We start from the raw sequence: 21,957 nt of genomic DNA, 5'->3' as shown, positions 1-21,957 counted from the left end.
ACATGAGACCATCGTGCAGATGCATCAATTAAGACCATAAAATAACGAAATGGCCCACTTGGTGGATGAATGGGTCCACATATATCCCCATGAATCCTTTGCAAGAATGATAGGGATTCACCTCCAATTTTGGAGGGAGATGGTCTTATTACTAATTTGCCTTGAGAATAAGCAGTGCAGAATTGTTCACTGGACAATAAAATTTTATGATTCTATAATGTATGTCTATGCGAATTTTCAACAATCCTACACATTATTGTAGATCCTGGGTGACCTAAACGATCATGCCAAAACATAAATGCTTTTGGATCAACGAACTTCTGGTTCGATACTGCGTAGGTCTCAATTGCGTTTATGGTTGTATAATACAATCCAGATGATAAAGCAGACAATTTTTCTAGTATAAGCCTTCTTCCGGAGGCATTACTAGTTATACAGATGAATTCTGCACCATTTTCACTCATGGTTTCAAGATGATAACCATTTTTTCTTATATCTTTAAAACTCAGTAGATTTCTTCTGGATCTACTTGAATATAATGCATCATTGATGCTTAATTTGGTCTCATTGTTTAACATAATTGTGGCTCTTCCGGAGCTTTCTATCAGATCAATTGATCCTGATATGGTGGTTACTTTAGCTTCAATTAATGCTAAAGATAAGAAAAATTTCTTTTCCTTAAGAATTGTGTGCGTTGTTGCACTATCCACCAAACATATGTCTCCCACATCAGCTTTTGAAGTCAACGCTTCAATTTTGGAGTCCATTTCCTTTCATTTAAAAATTACGTTAGTTATAACGTATACAAAATATTGAAAGGAAAAGAACATGACAATAAAATATAAAATAATATGCATGATTCCAAAATAAATATATATGATGGATTTAATTATAAAAATTTTGGACATTTCATACTTATAATAACTACTTCTAGTAGTTGCGTTCACTTCAGGAAACGATGTATAATGAGAAAATATTAATTCAGAATTTCTTTTCTGATATTGCTACTACAGGAGCAAAAATAAAATGTGTAAAATATTTTATCTTTCACATTCAGGAAAAGATTCTGAATATTACAGAGTTATACTAAATATAGAGTCATTGTATTCATATTTCGGCTTGTAATCCTTTAGGGATATGATGCCAAAAGATAATAGTCTTGTATTTATCCTTCTGGGATATTTTATTTAGTTAGTTTTTCAAGGCTCACAAATTCTAGGTGGAGACTCATGTAAAAAGCCCATTTAATATTATCCATCTAATTTTAGGAACTTCAGGTTCAATTATTGTCATATTTACAAAATTTCTGGTTTTGTAAACAATATATATGAGTTAATCTTTGAAACTTCAGGTTCAAATATTATTTCATATTTACAAAACAGCTGATTTTGTAGGAGAAATATTGGGATTAATTTTAGAAGCTTCAGGTCCATATATTATCCTATATATACAAAACTTCTGGTTTTATAATTAGTTTTCAGAATATTATAATACGTATTCTGATTATGTTTTGGACTTCAAGTCCATATTTTTCACACTGTATGCAAACTTCAGGTTGCAAAGGTGATATCATTATCAAAATAAAGATTTTGATGAAACTGGGGACTTCCGACCCATATATATGAAACTGGGGACTTCCGACCCATAAACATGTATTTTCATGATTTTACAAACTTCAAGTTGTAAATCGTAAAACTCGGGACTTCGGGCCCAAATATATGATTTTCTCATGATTTTACAAGCTTCAGGTTGTAAATCGGATATAAATAAAAATAAATATTCAAATAAATAAAGATGCGAATAAATAAATATTCAAATAAATGAAATACAATAAAAATAAACATTTAAATAATATCAGGACTTCCGGTCCAGATTCTTGGTTTTGTAAACTTCAGGTTACAAGTAATATTTATAACTTCAGGTCACAAATTTATAATTTCGTAAACTTTGGGTTACGAACAATATTCAAGATTTCAGATCCAGATTCATGATATTCAGGACTGCAGGTCCAGATTCATAATTTTGTAAACTTCAAGTTACAAATAAGATTCAGAACTCAGGTTCAGATTTATGATATTCCAGACTTCAGGTCTAGATTCAAGAGTTTCAAGACTTCAAGTCCAGATTTACAATTTTATAAACTTCAAGTTACAAATATTGTATAATTATAAAAAAAAAATTAAGCAGAAATATAACAGAAATTAAAAGTCAACTGGGATATCACAACTGGGATATCCGTATTTATAATATTTAAGCAGCATAACAGTATAATATAAAGATATAATATATCTGAGCTGATCGTGCTGATAACGTGTTATAAAATTAATAAAGTAATTGACTTGCCAAATAAAATTATTAAGCCAAAGCACGGCAGAAGGAATAAAGAAACAAGAAGAAGCAGAAAGAAAGAAAGAGAGAATTGAGAGAGTAATTTTCTATTGAATCCGGATGAAGAGAAGAGAAGAGAGAATTGCATATATCTCATGAAGAGTAAGGGGGCAGTATTTATAGACACTTGGCTGCCCCATTAGTCAACAAATATGGCTGTAAACATAGCCAATTTTCCAAGTTAATTTAATGCATTCTCATTGCCTTTTGGCCAAAGTCAACAATATGGGGTGGAAAAATCCACCATCTGCAACAATTTTTAATATATAAATTACAATAATTTTTTTCTTTTTTAAATTTCAGGGGTAGTGTCCCCTATCGGCCTTACATGACTCCATCCATAATTATATCACTTCAATTTTACTAGTGGCTTTTCCACTTATTATGGGTCCGATCCTAAAATCCTCAATACGACTGTATAACCCCGTAGGTTTGACACCGTCTATACGAATGTAGATCATATTATTGTTGAGCCTTGCATTTTTAGAATGGGTCGGGCCGGAGAGGCCTAGGAGACGTCCAACTTATTATAACATTAATTAAAATATAAAAATGAAATGGAGGAACAGTGCAATGTTACAGTCGACTTCAAGGATCCTGTAAACCAGAAACTAACAGGGACTTGAAAGTCTCCATTTCATGCCTACTCAATACCTTTCCAATTTCAACGCCATTTCCATCTCCAGTCTCCAACATAGTAAATGCTCCAGTTTTATCAATAGATATTATCTCTACTTTCTTTGGTTTTCCCCACCCGTAATCAACTCCATAAAACTTGAATCGGGTCGACCCACCAATCCTTATGAACTCTTCCCCTGCTTCCACAATATTTTGTATCCTTTTGCAACGATCCACCACACCGTCAAGGGGTCCTTTCTCACTAATATCTCTTACCATGTCATTGATTTTCTCCGCGATATTTGTAACCCCGTTTTCCTCCTTGAAAACACTGGCTTTCACGGATGCGTCGCGAGCAAGAATACAGTTGCCGAAGTAATTTGCAAGAAGCAGAGGATCGAGACGACTTCTGCAATCCACTTGAAATAAAAAGTTGACGTTTTTGTTATCTTCCATCTGTCTTGCTTTCACGAGACAAACTAAAACATATGCATATGTTACCACAAAAGTGGATAAATTCAGCTGTTTGGTGGGTATTTTTTCTTGCAGTTTTGACAATATCTTTTCTTTAAGGTTCTTTATATCTTCATGACTCAGCTTCAGCGTGGCTCGAACTGAGTTGTTCTTCACTCCTAAATCGTCTTTCAACTTCAAGCTTCGTTGTTTGAATTCAAAAATATTAGACGCCTTGAATCCAGTTAGGTCCTCGAGAACCCTCCGATCAAAGAATGGGATCAGTTCAGGCAACAAAGAAGGGTGTTGTTTGCCCACTACCAGTTGCGTGCATAGATAAGCCCAGGATTTCATGAAAGCGATTGCAGTGCTGCCGTCCACAACTGCATGGTGTGTAGTGATGCCAATGCAAAACCCTTGATTAGGAAACAAGGTTATTTGTAGAGCCATGATTGATGCAACCTCGTCAGATGACAACAACTCTGGTACTAAACAACGTGACTCGGGAGACTCACGAATATCATCGGCTGAGAGACGGTTAAAGTCTAAGTTAGCTTCAGCGACAAGAAAAGAAACAGCGTCATGGGGTGCGTAGGAGATGATAGGTAGGTGAGCATGTGGAGGCCATGTGAGCTTTCCAGCGAGAGGGAGATAGTGTTGAAGGGTGAGAGAGAGTGAATGTATGAGTTTGGGAAGGATTTCTGAGTTGAAGCGAAGAAGGGTTGAGGCAGTGAGTTGATAAAAGAGCAGAGTCTCCACGGGAGGAAATTTTAACACCATAGCGTCAAGGGAAGTGAGAGTAAGAGAGAAATGAGTGGGAGAATTGGTAAAAGGGCTAACTCGGACTGTCTCTAGTATCTTCACCGCTGGGTTATGTGAAGCCATGGACGCTTAGAGGGAATTAAATCTGAGTGAAAGAGTGTATCGATCTCAAATATATAATGCTTTGATATCTCTTTTAAGTTGAAACAATGATATATTTTCAGCCATGAATAAGCATCGCAAAGAAGAAGTGCCCTTTCTTAAGCAATTATAGAGTGACATTAATTGACACACCAAAAGCTGGTATGCTCCAATAGCTTGTATGCAGAGCATTCACAGCTTTGCTTTGTTTTTCAAAAGCGTGCATTATTGTACTGGGGCCACAGACCGTGACCCCAGTACAATAATGGTTGTGCATGGCCCATGGATATGTTTGTTTTATGAGGTAAGCAATGATGTAATTTGCTTAATTATGTACTTTTGGCTTCTCTATAGGTAGCTCCCTCTATATCTTTCTTTACTTCATAATTCTTTTAACTCAATGATTAAATGAATATGTTTATGTTCTATTGAGTTAGAAACAGTATGAGTATGTTTTTGGTCTGCAGACTTAGAGGAAGATTAGGAATAATTTATTTCTATTAATGAATTTCTTATAGTCAAAAAAAATATTTTTGCATAAATTTATCTATTTTTTCTTATTTTTCATTTTTTATTTTTTCCTTACTCTTTTTTCTTTTCTAAAAGTTTGGAAAAAATTATCATTTTTAAACATATTATGAGTGTCAATATGTCCATCGGATGGTTTGAAAATGACACTTAACATCCCTATAAAATTGATCAAAACATAATATTTTATAATTCTTTATAGTTTTTTTTTTTAGAAATCTAACTAATAAAATTTTAAATTAGTAACATTATATTGGTAATTTAACATTTATATTGAATATTAATTATCGTTTATAATTTTAATAAAAAGATAAAATAATAATTTTAAGAAAAATTAAATAGATTTACTAACAAAAATAAATAACAAATGAGAATTTGATATTTTAAAACTTTAAAAATGATAATTTGTTGTTTCATTAAACTTTGGATGAAAAATAATTATTTACAGGGCTCTACCATACACCAAATGATCGTTGAACAAATTTTCAATTGTATTTCTTAAATGAGATCTCTTTTGAGTAAAGCAATTAATCACAAGATTGCATGAATTGGCTAAATCCACTATTCTTTCAATCCTTAAGCTCATAAGCTCATCCTCAATTTGTTGAAGAAGCGGGTCAGGCTGTTGTTGAATGATGGATGGCCCTTGTCTGTCTTCACTTCAAACGTTTCTGAAGAATTCCTTTATGTGTTCATGCAATTCCATATATTTATTAAGCTTATATTTTCAATTATTTAATCTCTTTGAATTATAATTTGAATAATAAATAATAATATCAAAAGGAAAGACCAGAGTCATTTAAGAATAAAAATAAAAATATCTAAAAAAAAAATCGTTAAAATAACAAGTTCTCAAACTTAAATCAAACTAAAGTTTAACTTATTTAAGTTAACTTGAATTAAGATTGAATTAGCTAAAATCAAATCCAACTCTAATTTTATTAATATAAAAACGACATTTTCTTAATAATTTTTCTCAACCACTATGGAATAAAAATTTAAATATATGAAGGACATATAATTAATTTGTTCATACATAATTAGCTGTCCTAATTGTGATATTATAAACATGTCTAACTTTATATTTTTAAGAAATTAATTAGAGGGTTACACTAGTATAACATAAATTCAATGCAGTGTTATTGTATGACTTCAAAGGTCCTGTAAACCAGGAAGAAAGAGAGACTTGAAAGCCTCCATTTCATGCCTACTCAAAACCTTTCCAATTTCAGCACCCTCCAGCATAGCATATGCTCCAGTCCTCTATTAAGAAAGAACACTGTCCCCTTAGAAAATTGCCAGATAAAATGTTCTCAGCGACGTAAAAGCATCACACAGAAGTGAAATTTTTTATCATCTAAAATTGTAAAACAGAAGGACGTAAGTATTTTTACATTTTATGAATATGAATGTGGAGAGGACATTGACGAGAGATATTGTTGAAAGATTAATGGCCTCTATCTATTTTCAGTTCAAACGTTTCTTGTGATTTCCTTACGTGTTCATGCAATTTCATATATTTATTAATTTTATATTTTAAATTAATTAAACAATTTCTTCATATTATGATTTGAATAATGAATAATAACATTAGGAAGAAGAAGAAGAATATAAATGTTTAAAGAAGAAAAACAAAAATCATAAAATCACAAATTCTTCAACTCAAATTAAACTAAAATTTTAATTCAAATTTCATTAGTTCAAACCAACACATACTTAAAAATGAACTGACTCAAGTCAAATCCTATTAATACAAAAATGATATTTTTTTAGAAATTTCGCTCAATTAATAAAGAATAAGAATTTAATAATAAATAGTTTATATAATTAATTTTTGTGCATACAGAATTACTTGCCTTAATTTTTATATTATGAACTACAAAATATTTTATTTGTGATATATAGTAATCCTCCATACATATATAAATATAATATTTAATAAGATTAATATAATTAGATATTTAGATAATATATCATAATATTATTGAATATTATTTATTATTAATTTAAAATTATTTAATTATATAATTCAATTAAATACTTTTAAAAAAAAAGTTACATCCAAAATTTTATTGATTTAAACCGTAACGTTGTTAAAAGTTAAAACATCTTAAAATTTATTTTTCATTCATATTTAAAAAAATAAAATAAAATGACAATTAAAGACAATACCATATTAATTATACGGGATATCGCAGACTTCAGGCGTCCTGTAAACCAGAAACAAACACAGACTTGAAAATCTCCATTTCATTCCTGCTCAAAACCGTTCCAATTTCAACGCCATTGCCATCTCCACTTTCTGTCATGGATATTGCTCCTGTTCGATCAATAGATATTATTTCTATTTTCTTTGGCTTTCCCCACCCGTAATCAATTTCATAAAACTTGGTTCGATTCGACCCAGCAATACTAAATATTTCTTCTCCTTCCATATTGCCCCAGCTTTCTAAATTCTCTTCTACAGCTTCATGAATCCCTTTCTCGTCAATCTCTCTTATCATGTTACTGATTTTCTCGGAAATAATTGCAACCCCATCTTCATCCATGAAAATACTTGCTTCTAAAGTCGCGAAACGGGTCAAAACACAGTTGCCAAAATAATTTGCAGGAAGTGGAGGGACCAAACGGTTTCTATAATCCACTAAGAACAGGAGGCTGAACTTTTTGTTACCTTCTACTGATTTTGATTTTACGAGGCAGACTAAAATATACGCATATGTAACTACAAAAGTGGATAGATGAAAGTGTTTTGTAGGTTTTTTTTGTTGTAGCTTGAACAATATCTTTTCTTTGAGTTTCTTTATATCTTCACCACTCAGCTTAAACGTGGCTCGAACTGAGTTTTGAATTACTACGAGATCTTCCAATATCTTCAAGCTTCGTTGGTTGAGTTCTGAATCATCGGAGACTTTGAAATCGAGCCAATTTTTCAAGCATTTCTTGCAAAGTCCAGTTGGGTCTTTGACGACCGTCCGATCGGAGAATGGGGTAAGCTCTGGCAACAGAGAAGGATGTTGGTTGCCCAGTTGTCTGCACAGATACGCCCAGGCTTTCTTGAAAGCGATTGCAGCGACGCCGTCCACGACTGCGTGGTGCATGCTCATGCCAATACAAAACCCTTGATTAGGAAACAAGGTTATTTGCAGAGCCATGGTTGATGCGCTCTCGTCGGATGACAACAACTCCGGTATTAAATGACGAGACTCGGGAGACTCACGAATATCATCGCCTGAGAGACGGTTAAAGTCCAAGTTAGACTCTGCGACGAGGAGAGAAACGGCATCGTTGGGTGAGTAGGAGATGATAGGCACGTCAGCATGTGGATGCCATGTGAGCTTTCCAGCGAGAGGGTGATAGTGAAGAAGAGTAAGAGAGAGTGAATGCTTGAGTTTAGGAAGGATTTCTGAGTTGAAGTTAAGACGAGTTGAGTCAGTGAGTTGATAAAAGAATAGAGACTCCACGGGAGGAAATTTTAACCACAAGGCGTCAAAGAAAGTGAGAGGAATAGAGAAGAAGGTGGGCGACTGAGGTGAGTTGATAAATGGGCAAACTCGGGATATCTCAATTATCTTCACTTCTGGGTCATTTGAAGCCATTGAGTTACAGAAAACTAGTCTCTATCTCTAACCCAACCATTACAGGGTGAAGGCCTCTATATATAATGACCATAGTCGGAAGCTTAAGGAGGAAATCTGACCTTATTGACTACTCTACAGATTCCTATTCATGATTTCATTGGCTTCAGCAAGAGTTTACGTAATCTTACTTGTCCTCCGGTTAATAATTATATGCTTGAAATTTCCTAATATCCAGAAAATGATCGCATTTTTTCGAAGGTTTGTTCTTTTTTTTTTTAAAAAGAATTATGATAGATTTTTAAGAGTAGTTGGCAACTATTGGTTTGTGTATTTCTTATATAAGCTTAATTTGGATTTAGACTTTTTCTTCGCTGTCATTTCCTTGAGAATGGGCGAGCTGAGTTTGTTTTCTAGACCCTAGTTTGGTTCGTTGTGTTTTTGTGCCAATATATTTTTATTATTAGGGAGTGAGAGTTCTGAGTCCAGACTTGAGGGCAACGAATTTTCCTTAAGCTGAACTCAAGTTTAGCTATAATACCAAATTAAATTTAAACTAGATTTTACTCAATAATGTAAGCGATTGAATCGAAGCCATTATACATCAAAACTAATGTTTTAAATCAAACAACCTCCCATATACTCACGAGTCTAATGAGCCAGAGATCCTCAAGAAACTTAATCAAACCAAATTGATAATGGAATCCAATCCCACAGAAAAGAAATAATGATGAGTTTTGCCAGGTAATCTGCATGTGGATTGTTTGAGATGGTGGTGGGTTGTTGTCTTTGGAATCTTAGTGTACACTGCCAATGGTGGTGAGGTGAAATGGCTGGCTGCCATGTTGGTGATGGTGGACTTGAAGGTGATAAGGTTTCAATTGGATAAGAATAAATATTAAAAAAAAAAATTAATGGTGAATTTTTTATAGTTAAGAAGATTTATTGAGGTGTTTAAAGTTCAAGATAAGGCAAGGTTGTGATAATTTCCTTTTGAATTTGGCATGGTATTTGAAATTTAAGAAACAGATAAAGAATTTATTATCTGATTGATCATCATTCATATAGATGAAAATGGGTGTAGATATTAGGGCAATTAATACTTAATTAATTCTATAATTGACATGACTTTACCTTTAATTATACTCTTAGTGGAAGTATTAATCACTAGTTGTGTGGTTGATATGTAGGTTTCAAATTCACCTATAAATGGATGGACACAAATAACTGAGTCGTCATATGATATAATTAAATTATTTTATTATATAATAATATATTAATTCATTTATATTTATTAATTTCTATATTTTGTAAATAGTGTTACTCTAAATATCTCAATTTAACACATTTTCATAAGTAAATATCTCAATTTATGAGTTCGATAGATGAATATATTTTCAATGGTAATCTTAACCATTAAAATACATTGATCTAACATTTGCATAAATTATGTTAAATTTTGATTATTTCAAAACTTATATAAAAAAAGAATAATATTATACGTACTCATTTTTTGGTATACAAATAAGTATATATATGATATCTCACATCATATGATTGAATATTATTTTATCTTTAATTCAAAATCACTTAATCACTTAATGATATATATCAAATATATATTTATTTACGTATTTAAAGTAAATACACATAATTTTATTGATAGAAAAAATATAACACCCAAACCTTTTCCACTATAAAAATAAAACACTGAGTATAATTATTTGACAATTCCTATATCCATATAGATTTTAACATGAGAAACAAGAACTACAAGTAAACCAGTCTAATAAAACAAGCCCAACGTTTAAGCCATGTTTACAGACCTAGGGACTGAATTGCAGCTGCTCGACGAGACAATCAGATGGAAGACGACACTATAATATAATTAAAATTTAAAAACAGATTATACTTATATAAGATCAGCATAAAGATCAGATTGGTTTAACTTGACAATTGAACTACAATTTAATACTATTTACTTCTGAATCAATCCGGTTTAATGAGTAAAACCTGATTGATAATGAGTCTGCTAGATTTGGTCCCCGTCGGTTAACTTCAAACATACTGTAAACCAGAGACAAATACTGACTTGAAACTCTCCATTTCATGACTGCTAGAAACGAGCCCAATTTCAACGCCATTTCCATCTCCACTCTCTGACATGGCAATTGATCCTGTTCGATCAATGGATGTTACCTCTATTTTCTTTGGTCTTCCCCACCCCAAATCAACTCCATAAAACTGGGATCGGTTCGACCCAGCAATGGTAAACATTTGTTCTTCTGCTTCAGCAATCTTAGCCAGCTTTTCTAAACCTTCCTCTGCACCTTCAAGAAGTTCCTTCTCCTCAATATCTCTTATCATGTCACTGATTTTCTCCGCGATTTTCGCAACGCCATTTTCCTCCATGAAAACACCTGCTTTCAGAGTCGCGTCACGGAAATAAACACAGTTGCCTAAATAATTTTGGGGCAGTGGAGGATCCAGACGGCTTCTGCAATCTACTGGAATAATAAAGTGAACGTTTCTATGACCTTCTACCTCTTTCGCCTTCACGAAACAAACTAGAACATACGCATATGTAATTACAAAAGTAGACAGATGAAGCTGTTTGGTGGACAATATCTTTTCTCTGAGTTTCTTTATATCTTCACGAGTCAGTTTAAACGTGGCTCGAAAGGAATTACGGTTCAATCCCAAGTCTTCATTCAGCTTCAGGCTTCGTTGGTTGGCTTCCAGATTATCGGACTCATTGAACTGAAACAAGTGCTTCAAGTACATCATGCAAATACCAGTGTGGTCTTTGACAACCGTCCGATCAATGTATGGGGTAAGTTCTGGGGACAAATTAGGGTTTTCTTTGCCCAGGTTTGCGGATAGATAAGCCCAGGATTTCAGGAAAGCGATGGCGGTGGCGCCGTCCGAAACTGCGTGGTGCATGGCCACGCCAATACAAAACCCTTGATTTGGAAACAAGGTTATTTGTACGGCCATGCTTGATGTGCTTTCGTCTGACGTCAACAACTCGGGTATTAAATGACGTGACTCAGAAGACTCATGGATATCATCGCCGGACAGGCGATTAAAGTCTGCGTTGGACTCTTCGACGTGGACAGAAACGGTGTCGTCTTTAGAGTAGGAGATGGTAGGTATGTGGGCATGTGGAGGCCATGTGACTTTGCCTGCGAGAGGGAGATAGTAACCAAGAGCGAGCGAGAGTGAATGTTTGAGCTTAGGAAGAATCTCTGAGTTGAAACGAAGAAGGGTTAAGCCAGTGAATTGATAAAAGAACAGAGTCTCCATTGGAGGAAATTTGATCCAGACTACATCAAAGAAAGTAAGAGGAATAGAGAGGTGTGTGAGCGAGTTGGCTGAGTTGATAAATGGGCTAACTTGGGAAATCTCAAGTATCTTCACTACTGGGAGATCATGTGAAGCCATGGTGATAGAAATTCAGAGAAATCGAATCTCTAACTCAATGTATTAGGTTTTGATATCTGTGTTCTGAGCTTAAAGCCTATAAATAATGACTGCATTCATATTTCCTTAATTATTATATAATCAGAAGATAATCAACCAGAATTTGACTTTATGAAGCTTAAGCATCAAGCTCTTGATCCGAAGAAAAGAAAATGAGCTGTTTGAAACTATTCCACCAACTCTCATAGCGCTATCATTAATGATATTTATACCAAGATCAAGATTTCACCATGAGAACTCGGAGCCATTTCATTTGTTTTAATTAGGCCCTCTTTTTTTATTTCAACATTATACTCCAATCGAGGTTGGCACTGAAAAGGGAGAACTTGTGATTGTTGTTCTAATCAGACTCCCACCCTCATTTGGCACTACAATTGTAAAGAAGAGGTTTTGAACCTTTGTGTTTGGTTCTTCGATCATTACCTGGCCAGGTTTGTCCCCTGTATCCTGTATAGTGTATATATATATATATATATATATATATATATATATATATATATATATATATATATATATATATAATTAACATTTAAAAAAAAAAGTTGTTTGAAATTGGTTTCCTGGGTAGGTTGATTTTCTTGGATTTCAACTGTGAATCAAAGATGGGGTGAATTATTGGGCATGGTGATGATGGTGGTGTATTTCAGATAAGATTTTCTTTCTTTGATTTCTGATAGGACTGAATGAATGGAAGCTTTTAAGTGCAAGATAAGTAAGATAGTGATGATTTCTTTTTGAATTTGGCATTAAACTTGGTATTCAAGAGATTGAGAAAGTATTTGTTTATTGATTGTTTTTTTTTGCACGAATAAGATAAATTATAAGGATATTGAATTTTTTGTCTCAAAATAGGTTCACCTATACATTTATATCACATTTTTTATGTCCTAAACAATTTTATTACTTTATGTGCTTGGATATCTAAACTACTCTTATCTTCAACTTTATAAAGATTTATATTTATGATCTCATGTGAAATATAATTTAATATTATTTAATGTTGTGATTTCATGTTGTTATATTGTTGTTATAATGCAGTTGAAGTATCGATAGTTAAAACTAAGAATGAGTTGATGAACCTGGATCAAAAAACGCTAAAGAACGGGTTGGTGTTACATTATCCAAGACTTGACATTAACATCAACTTGTTCTTCATGTGATTTTTTATTTAGATTGGGATCTTTGTTAATTCATTTTTTATTTTAACTATCAATACTTCAACTATATTATAACAATATTAAACATTATAACAATATGAAATCATAATATTAAATAATAATAAATTATATTTCACATGAAATTATAAATATAAATGTTTATAAGGTTGAAGATAAGGGTAATTTAAGTATTCTAACATATAAAGTGATAAAAATATTTAAAATATAAAAAATATGATATAAATATATAACTGAGTCTATTTTAGGGTAAAAAATTCAATATCTTTAAATTTTAAATTTTATTTTATAAATGATTGGTGTTTTTTATATTGAAGAAAAATTAAAGGAGTTTGTTGTTGGTTAATCAAAATTTACGGGGATTGTTGTTATGTACTGTACATATTCTAATTTATGTTTGGATAAAAAATATTAAAAACAAATAAAATTTTGAACTTGTAATTCCTCTTTATCGTATCTTTCTTAAATGAAAAATTATATGTAACTCATAATAATTTATTTTTATTAATTTAAAGGTCCCAAACTAATTATTTAGAATTTGCAACTCAAAGATGTAGAATAGAAAAATTATAATACCGATTGACATTGTGTTAAGTTCATTTGAGAAATAATATAGAATGATATTCATATATGTTTCTAACTAGAAAAGCTAAAAATAAGTTATTATTATTAATAGTTACTTACATAAAAAAATGAGCAAACCTCCTCCCATATCAAATTTTGATATGATGATATAAGACTAATATTATGAATATCAACATATATGGGTTGTACCGAAACTCACTTTTAAAGTCAGTCGTATGAAGACCTATAGAAAAAACCCGCGGGTTAACCTAACAAAGTTTGCAAAAATTTAAAAAAACTGTAAAATAGAAAATATGTAAAAAGTTAATTTTTGGCAGGTTAACTAATAAAGCATGGGGATCTATCTATCAAAAAAACCCACGAAGGTATGTCTCATGAGGTTATAAGTCATGCTTCAAACCTTTGTTTTGTGGCAAGTAGGCACAGCCTGCAAAGTCCGTCACACCAAATTAGGCACGGCATGTGATATGGCACATTGCACCAAATTAGGAATGCTCCGTGGATAGGTCTACTCATATACAAATGACTTTAAATTAATGAGTTAACAAATCTTGGTGTAATTTAATGATTTTAAAAAATAAAATAAATAATTAGACCATCAAATAATATAATATAATAATACATCAATCTAATTATTTTTAGTAGTATAAGTGTTTGTATTAAATTATTTATCTTTTATAAAAATAATTAATAACCAATGAACCAACTGCTCATTGTAAGGTAAGGCGGCAACATTAAATAGTCTTAATCAATTAAGCCAACTGAGATACTAATTTAATTCGAATTTATAAGTTTAAATTTGAATTTATTTAAATTAATTAAAAATGTTATTAAAAAAATATTAATAAAATTAATAATATTACTCATATGATAAAATAATATCATTAATCTTTGTTTAAATTCAACTTGGAGGAGTCAAAACTCCAAACTCCAAGCTGAGACTTGACAAATTATTTCATTAACAAATATAATTACGCACTCACTGTAGTTGACTTCAACTATTTAATTACAAAATCGCCGGCCCCGGAGTTGTTGAAGATGCTTCAGGGCCTGTCCCGGGAGTTGTCAACTGTACTATTAATTTATATATTTGGTTTCATTGAAGGTCAGTAGATGATAATATGGAAAAAAAAAGAACATGACGAGAGAAAACTGCATCAACAAGCCAATCAGCGACCAGCAGGTCTCAACCGGAGGCTGTGTAAAATGAGTCCAGGGAACACATTTCCTATCATCATAAAACAAAGCAAACCTTGTTCATAGGAACCCACAAATATGAGTCGTCCACATATTCTGGCAGTTCCTTTTCCAGCACAAGGCCATGTAATTCCTTTACTGCAGCTTTCATTGTGCTTGGTTAAGCATGGCTGTCGAGTCACGTTTGTTAACACAGAATATAATCACAAGCGGATCATCGATGCATTGCAAGAAAATGATTCCATGGAGGATGGAATTCATCTGGTGTCTGTTCCAGATGGAATGGAACCCTGCGAGGATAGAAATGATATAGGGAGGTTATGTGATGCTATGCCGAAGGTGATGCCTAGGAGGCTGGAGGAGCTCATAGAAGAGATCAACAAAGTAGAAGATGAAAATGTTACTTGTGTGATTGCTGATGGGAATATTGGATTTCCTATTGAAGTTGCTGAGAAGATGAACATTAAGAAGGCTGCCTTTTGGCCTGTGGCAGCCGCAACTCTGGCTTTGTTTTACAATATTCCGAAGATGATTGATGATGGAATCATTGACAGTAATGGTAACACACTCTCTCTCGCTTTAGCAAAGCATAAGTTTTAATATTTTCTAATTGCAATTTCGTTCCATGCAGGAACTCCAATCAAGAAACAAATGGTTCAGTTTGCACACAGCGTGCCTGAAATGGAAAGTTCAAAGTTTACTTGGGTCAATATTGATGGTGGCTTAGCCCACAAAACAATCTTTAGCTTTATATGCAGGAACACAAAAGCTGTGAAAGTGGCAGATACCCTTATTTGCAACTCAACCTATGAATTTGAACCTGGAGCATTCAACTTGATTCCGAATATGCTTCCAATAGGACCTCTTTTATTAAGCAATCAATTACAAGGAAACTCAAAAGGATCCTTCTGGCAAGAAGACTCATCTTGCTTGGATTGGCTCGATCAACAGCAGCCTAACTCAGTCATTTATGTTGCATTTGGCAGCATCACTGTTTTAGACGAGATCCAATTCCAAGAGTTGGCACAAGGACTTGAACTAACTAACAGGCCCTTCCTATGGGTTGTGAGGCCAGATATTATCGATGATGCCAATGAAGCATTCCCAGAAGGGTTTCGAGACAGGGTAGCCAATCGTGGCCAAATGGTGGGTTGGACTCCGCAACAGAAGGTTTTGAGGCACCCTTCCATTGCCTGCTTCTTTAGTCATTGTGGTTGGAATTCCACCTTGGAAGGTTTAAGCAATGGGCTTCCTTTCCTGTGCTGGCCATATTTTGCTGACCAGTTCATCGATGAGGGTTACATTTGTGATATTTGGCAGGTGGGATTGAGGTTTAAGAGAGACGAAAGTGGTATCATTACACGAGAAGAAATTAAAACTAAGATAGATCAAATTCTTGGTGATGAAAAGTTTAAAGCAAGAGCTTTGAAACTGAAGAAAGCTGCCATGGAAACTGTTAAAGAAGGTGGTCTGTCGAACAAGAATTTAAACAATTTCATTAAATGGATCAAGGCATAGGAACTCGCCACAACATAAAGGTGATCATGGAAAGTTTGGCCATTACAACTAATCCAAATTTTAATTTCAGCTTGTATTACTCTTTATCATGCATTCTAGGAATAAGTTCATCAATATGGCCTTCACTTCTCTAGCTGTAATTTCTTTTCCTCTTAATAAAGTTTCTTGCAGTACCTTTTGCCTGAAGGAGGCCATTCAATTCCTTAACTGGAGTTTCTTAACGCTTATTCAAGCATGTATTCAGAGTCACATTTGTCAATATAGAATTCACTCACACCAGCAGGTAATGGCTGTTAAAAATTGTGGCTCATATGCGAATAATTTCTTATTACTTAAAATTCTCAAGACAATGGATGTTACTTAAAATTGTCCTTCCAAACTAGGATCGACCATTTCAGGCGTCATAACATATCAGAACAAGACTGTTCCACATATATTATCGTTCACTGTACAAGAAATTCTTCGGCAAAACGGGCATTCCAATGGCCATTCTATTGGTCATTCCAAACGTGTTTGTAGCATCTGAATTTCGAGAAGCAGAACGGGAGGTTGCACAGGGCAGTTTCACATAGAACGACCAAGCAGAACGGGTATTCCATTCAAAGGAGTGACAGTTCCATTGGGGGTTAGGAATTTTAACTTGCGGAATGGACAGTCTTACGGATTTTCTCTCTAATTACTGAGCAAATTCAATTCAATATCTTGCAAATAACAACAACGGAATATCATAGAAAAAGAACTAAATATATAGGGGAAGAAAATGAAATCCATCCGGCATCCATTCCAGAGGGATTTGAACCCCCCAGGGGAGGATATACGTGATTTAGCCAGGTTATGTGAAACAAATTTTGAGGTGATGCCTCAGGAGCTTTCACAAAATATTAACAAAGACCAAGTAAATATCGGTGTTAGATTCGTTGAAGTGATAAGGCCCAAAACCCAGTATAAGATACCCTGGATCTAAGGGTGAGCGGCCATAAAAACACGATTTTGGAATCTACACGTCAGTTCCCAAGATTTGGTAGATTCTCACACTGCTAAAAATATAAAATATTAAATCATAATTGATAATTTACAGGGCGATGACGACGAGGGCGGCGGCAGATGAGGAATACGGCTGTTAATTAGCTCCACTGCATCTACTCCGATGAACTCATTGAATACAAGTTTTTTGTCAGTTGTAACAGCCGGCAGCATGTGATGAGAACAAACAAGTAATCCATATGTACCGGAGCTTTCACATGATACAATATCAAATGATGATATATATTTAATTACAATAAATTACGTGTATTTATTTTTAATATACAATTTATATACACAAATAAAGTGTTATCATGTGATTAAATATTTCTTTATCATATGATGACATATGTTTTAAAATCATCTAATTATATAATAACATATCATTGTGTATCAAAAATAGATACACATAACATTGCTCATTTAATTAAACAATTAAAATTGGATGATGAAAGGTGAAGAATGAAGCAATGTGACCCTGTAGTAAACATTCAAATATTTGAAAGGTCTAATAAAGTGTTCCCACCCAGGCTTCTTGTAATGACAAAAATTCTCACTTTAAAAATTAAAAAAAAAAAAAAACTAAATTATCATTCACTTTTTTATAATCAATTTTGTTTAATTTTCTTAAGAATAATTGTTTTGTATTTTTATTGATATTATAAAATTAATAATAATATTTAATATAAATATAAAATTATTAATATATTCTTATTAATTTAAAATTATACTATTTAAACCTTTAAAAATATTAAAATTCTAATAAATTTTAAAATGTTAAAATTTCTTTAATTCTTTAATAATGTAATTGTTACTTTTTTTAACTATTAATAAATATATTAAAATTTTAAAATTTATAAAAACACATCAAACTTATCAAGTCTAATATTTGAAAAAGTTATAATTCACCCTCAAAACCTGCGTCATTTTGAGAGAAAAATGTGATTGAAATTTTATATGAAATATCTTTTTACAGACGGCGCCCCAAAACCTTGGGTTGGAAATAGGCTTTTGGTCTATTTAAAATATGTAAGTCGTAGGAAAAGACAATTTATGAAGCCTTGATTTTCAAACCTGCCCTGTAATTGGTCATCCCTACCATTTTATTGAAAATCTGTTTTGTTCAATTAGGTTTAATATCTTTGTATAAGTTGTGAACGACTACCAATGACAGCGAGAGCATCAATGGCATCTCTTTGGATCGATTAGGAATCCGACCCTGATCTCTATCAGTTAGACTAGTTATTCACAAGAACATACAAAAGAGAAAATTGAAAAAATGAGCCGTCTACACGTTCTGATTATACCTTTTCCTGCACAAGGCCATGTAATTCCTTTACTCGAGCTTTCCTTGTGCTTGGTTCAACATGGCTTCAAAATCACCTTTGTCAACACAGAACATACTCACAACCGGGTCATCAACGCTTTACACGGAATGTCTATAGGGGATGGAATCCGTCTGGTGTCGATTCCAGATGGAATGGAACCCGGGGAGGATAGGAATGATATAGGGAAGTTATGTGCACACATGCCGAAGGTGATGCCTGGGAAGCTGGAAGAACTCATTGAAGAGATCAATAGAGTGGAAGAAGAAAAGCTTGCTTGTGTCATTGTTGATGGGAGTGTTGGCTTTGCTCTTGAAGTTGCGGAGAAGATGAAAGTTAAGAAGGCTGCCTTTTGGCCTGCCTCAGTAGCTATTCTTGCCTTCTTTTACAGTATTCCAAAGATGGTTGAGGATGGAGTCATTGATACTGATGGTAACAAAACTCTCACTCGTTAAGAAATATTCGTTTCATTTATGATCACTGTCTTTGATTGTTGGGTGTAAATTGTTTCCAGGAACTCCAGTCAAGAAACAGATGATTCAGCTGGCACATGATATACCGGAAGTCGACAGCACAAACTTCGTTTGGTACAATATTGGAGGCGGCTTATCCCAAAAAACACTCTTTGACTATATATGCAAGAACATTGAAGCTGTGAAAGTGACAGAAACCCTTATCGGCAACTCAACCTATGACTTTGAGCCTGAAGCATTCAACATGGTTCCAAATATGCTTCCAATAGGACCTCTTTTGGCGAGCAATCGACAAGGGAATTCAGTAGGGCACTTCTGGCAAGAAGACTCAGCTTGCTTGGAATGGTTGGATCAACAGCAGCCTAACTCAGTCATTTATGTTGCATTTGGCAGCTTTACAATTATAGACAAGATCCAATTCCAAGAGCTCGCACTTGGACTCGAACTCACCAACAAGCCATTTTTGTGGGTTGTGAGGCCAGACGTTACTGATGATGCCAACGAAGCCTTCCCAGAAGGGTTTCAAGAAAGAGTAGCCAACCGTGGGAAAATGGTGGGTTGGGCACCGCAACAGAAGGTTCTGAGACACCCTTCCATTACCTGCTTCTTTAGCCATTGTGGTTGGAATTCCACCTTGGAAGGTTTAAGCAATGGACTTCCTTTCTTGTGCTGGCCATACTTTGCAGACCAGTTCGTGGATGAGAGCTACATTTGTGATATTTGGCTGGTGGGACTGAGGTTTAAAAGAGACGAAAATGGTATCATTACACGAGAAGAAATTAAAACTAAGGTATCTCATCTTCTTGGTGATGAAAACTATAAAGCAAGAGCTTTGAAACTGAGGAAAGCTGCCATAGAAACTGTTAAAGAAGGTGGTGAGTCGAACAAGTGTTTCAACAAATTCATTGAATGGATGAAGGCACAGGAACCCATCACCAGTCGCAAGTAATGATGGATCATAATTAAGGAAAATAAAACATGTAGTCTGGATTATAACTTCATCGTGTATTTCTCTTTTATCATATATATTTGAAGCCACTAGTTTATAATGTATCCAAATTAATGTTTCTCCTCACGTAAGTACATTACAGTCCCATTAAAAATCAATAGAAAAGTTAGTGCAAGCTACCTAAAGGCTGAAATGGGAGACAAAAACTCCCCGTAAGTTCATTTTAAGTGGCCGGAAGGTGGAGCAATACTCAGCAGCTTGATGGACGTTGATGGAACAAGCAAAAAAACAGAGAAGAAAATGAAAGAGTCCTCTAGGGAGAAAGAAGAGAGAAATTTGTTTTCCGGGTCAGCCACGGCGGCTGGCATGCATTGACATTGTCAACAACGAAAAGAGGCACGCTCAAAATTCAATTATGCATTTTAGGTTGTTGTCTATCTAAAGATATTTTATGGTTGCAGCAAAGAAAGAAATTAGTCTTACATGCGGTGTCACGGGGAGTGTCGGCTTGAATTTTGTGGGACTTGTTGTGCTGACTCACAGGTTATAATGTGTCGAGTCTATCAAAAGATATCTCTTGTGGATTTTGGTTGGCACAGCCTACAAAGTTGTAGGTCTTACCCCGGGTAGGTAATACTTTCCCCAATAGATCAGATTGTGTCATAGGAAGAAACGGTGTCGAAAAACTAACTCAGAAAATTGAAAATCCTAAGAGAAAAATATAGTTTTTTAAAACTTGGGTTGGATAAAATTGTTAATTTTTAAGATTTAGGAAAATCAAATTTAAGTTTATTTTTAATAATACAAATAAAATGATGATTTTACCCTTGAAACCGTTAATTTTAACCGGTCACGGGTGAATAAATGGTATTTTTAAAGTTAATAAGAGAAAACTTGAAAAATACGCATACTTTGGGTAGGAAATAGTTCTTTGGCCTAAATATTACTAAACAACATCGAAATCAACGTATCGTGACAAAATTATATAATAAATCTTTGGAAGCAACGTATGTAATAAACATTTTGTATTAATCATTTTGCTCATTTTCAACACTAAGATCACCTAACAAATCGGCGGCAACTTGAGAAAGTTTTCAAAGACGATTTTGTCAGCTAATATGTTGGCTACAATGGCATATATATATATATATATATATATATATATATATATATATATATATATATATATATAATATATATAATATATATATATATATATATATATATATGTTGTGACCTGAAATCTCACATCGCTCCCGTGCAGTCTACTGAGCTTGTATATAAATAGGGGTCAGAAGTCCTTTATCCAAGAGACACGTTTTAGGAACAAAACCATGCGGGCTTAAAGCCCAAAGCGGACAATATCTCTTGGGCTGTTTATAACACGTTATCAGCACGATTCGCGATTGGGGGGTGTGTTGTGACCTGAAGTCCCACATCACTCCCGTGCAGTCTACTGAGCTTGTATATAAACAGGGGTCATAAGCCCTTTACCCAAGAGACGCGTTTTAGGAACAAAACCGTGCGGGCTTGAAGCCCAAAGTGGACAATATCTCTTGGGTTGTTTATAACACGTTATCAGTACGATTCGCGATGGGGGGATGTGTTGTGACCTGAAGTCCCACATCGCTCCCGTGCAGTCTACTGAGCTTGTTATAAAAAGCCCAAGAGATATTGTCCACTTTGGGCTTCAAGCCCGCACGATTTTGTTCCTAAAACGCGTCTCTTGGGTAAAGGGCTTTTGGCCCCTGTTTATATACA

The 21,957-nt window shown here is 33.9% G+C and overlaps 5 protein-coding genes across 5 annotated transcripts; 2 read left to right on the top strand and 3 right to left on the bottom strand.

Moving 5' to 3' along the window:
* Positions 1–2,831: 2,831 nt before the first annotated feature.
* On the bottom strand, positions 2,832–4,533 carry LOC123225305 (phenolic glucoside malonyltransferase 1-like). Its single transcript, XM_044649238.1, has one exon. The coding sequence runs from the start codon at positions 4,342–4,344 to the stop codon at positions 2,977–2,979; it is 1,368 nt and encodes a 455-aa protein (XP_044505173.1). The 5' UTR covers positions 4,345–4,533; the 3' UTR covers positions 2,832–2,976.
* A 2,549-nt stretch (positions 4,534–7,082) lies between these two features.
* LOC123226503 (malonyl-CoA:anthocyanidin 5-O-glucoside-6''-O-malonyltransferase-like) lies at positions 7,083–8,502 on the bottom strand. Its single transcript, XM_044651031.1, has one exon. It carries the CDS (start codon positions 8,487–8,489, stop codon positions 7,092–7,094), a length of 1,398 nt encoding a protein of 465 aa, XP_044506966.1. The 5' UTR covers positions 8,490–8,502; the 3' UTR covers positions 7,083–7,091.
* Positions 8,503–10,149: 1,647 nt separating this feature from the next.
* On the bottom strand, positions 10,150–11,967 carry LOC123226469 (phenolic glucoside malonyltransferase 1-like). The gene has a single exon (XM_044650991.1). The coding sequence runs from the start codon at positions 11,910–11,912 to the stop codon at positions 10,527–10,529; it is 1,386 nt and encodes a 461-aa protein (XP_044506926.1). The 5' UTR covers positions 11,913–11,967; the 3' UTR covers positions 10,150–10,526.
* Positions 11,968–14,986: 3,019 nt separating this feature from the next.
* LOC123224908 (UDP-glycosyltransferase 83A1-like) lies at positions 14,987–16,537 on the top strand. The gene is made up of 2 exons (XM_044648676.1): positions 14,987–15,467; positions 15,540–16,537. The coding sequence occupies exons 1-2, from the start codon at positions 14,987–14,989 to the stop codon at positions 16,424–16,426; spliced, it is 1,368 nt and encodes a 455-aa protein (XP_044504611.1). The 3' UTR covers positions 16,427–16,537.
* Positions 16,538–18,440: 1,903 nt separating this feature from the next.
* On the top strand, positions 18,441–20,300 carry LOC123224690 (UDP-glycosyltransferase 83A1-like). The gene is made up of 2 exons (XM_044648381.1): positions 18,441–19,206; positions 19,289–20,300. The coding sequence occupies exons 1-2, from the start codon at positions 18,729–18,731 to the stop codon at positions 20,194–20,196; spliced, it is 1,386 nt and encodes a 461-aa protein (XP_044504316.1). The 5' UTR covers positions 18,441–18,728; the 3' UTR covers positions 20,197–20,300.
* Positions 20,301–21,957: the final 1,657 nt, after the last annotated feature.

This window comes from Mangifera indica, chromosome 9 (genome assembly GCF_011075055.1).
Source record: "Mangifera indica cultivar Alphonso chromosome 9, CATAS_Mindica_2.1, whole genome shotgun sequence".
NCBI classification, from domain to species: Eukaryota; Viridiplantae; Streptophyta; class Magnoliopsida; order Sapindales; family Anacardiaceae; genus Mangifera; species Mangifera indica.
Note: the sequence above shows the minus strand (reverse complement) of the source record. Positions and strands in the feature narration are given on the sequence as shown.

What these genes read in the sequence shown, in the direction of transcription:
- LOC123225305 (XM_044649238.1), bottom strand. Translation starts at nt 4,344, where the DNA reads ATGGCTTCACATAACCCAGCGGTGAAGATACTAGAGACAGTCCGAGTT.
- LOC123226503 (XM_044651031.1), bottom strand. Translation starts at nt 8,489, where the DNA reads ATGGCTTCAAATGACCCAGAAGTGAAGATAATTGAGATATCCCGAGTT.
- LOC123226469 (XM_044650991.1), bottom strand. Translation starts at nt 11,912, where the DNA reads ATGGCTTCACATGATCTCCCAGTAGTGAAGATACTTGAGATTTCCCAA.
- LOC123224908 (XM_044648676.1), top strand. Translation starts at nt 14,987, where the DNA reads ATGAGTCGTCCACATATTCTGGCAGTTCCTTTTCCAGCACAAGGCCAT. An exon ending in TGGAATCATTGACAGTAATG is followed by an intron (nt 15,468 to 15,539) that starts GTAACACACTCT and finishes CGTTCCATGCAG; the next exon opens with GAACTCCAATCAAGAAACAA.
- LOC123224690 (XM_044648381.1), top strand. Translation starts at nt 18,729, where the DNA reads ATGAGCCGTCTACACGTTCTGATTATACCTTTTCCTGCACAAGGCCAT. An exon ending in TGGAGTCATTGATACTGATG is followed by an intron (nt 19,207 to 19,288) that starts GTAACAAAACTC and finishes AATTGTTTCCAG; the next exon opens with GAACTCCAGTCAAGAAACAG.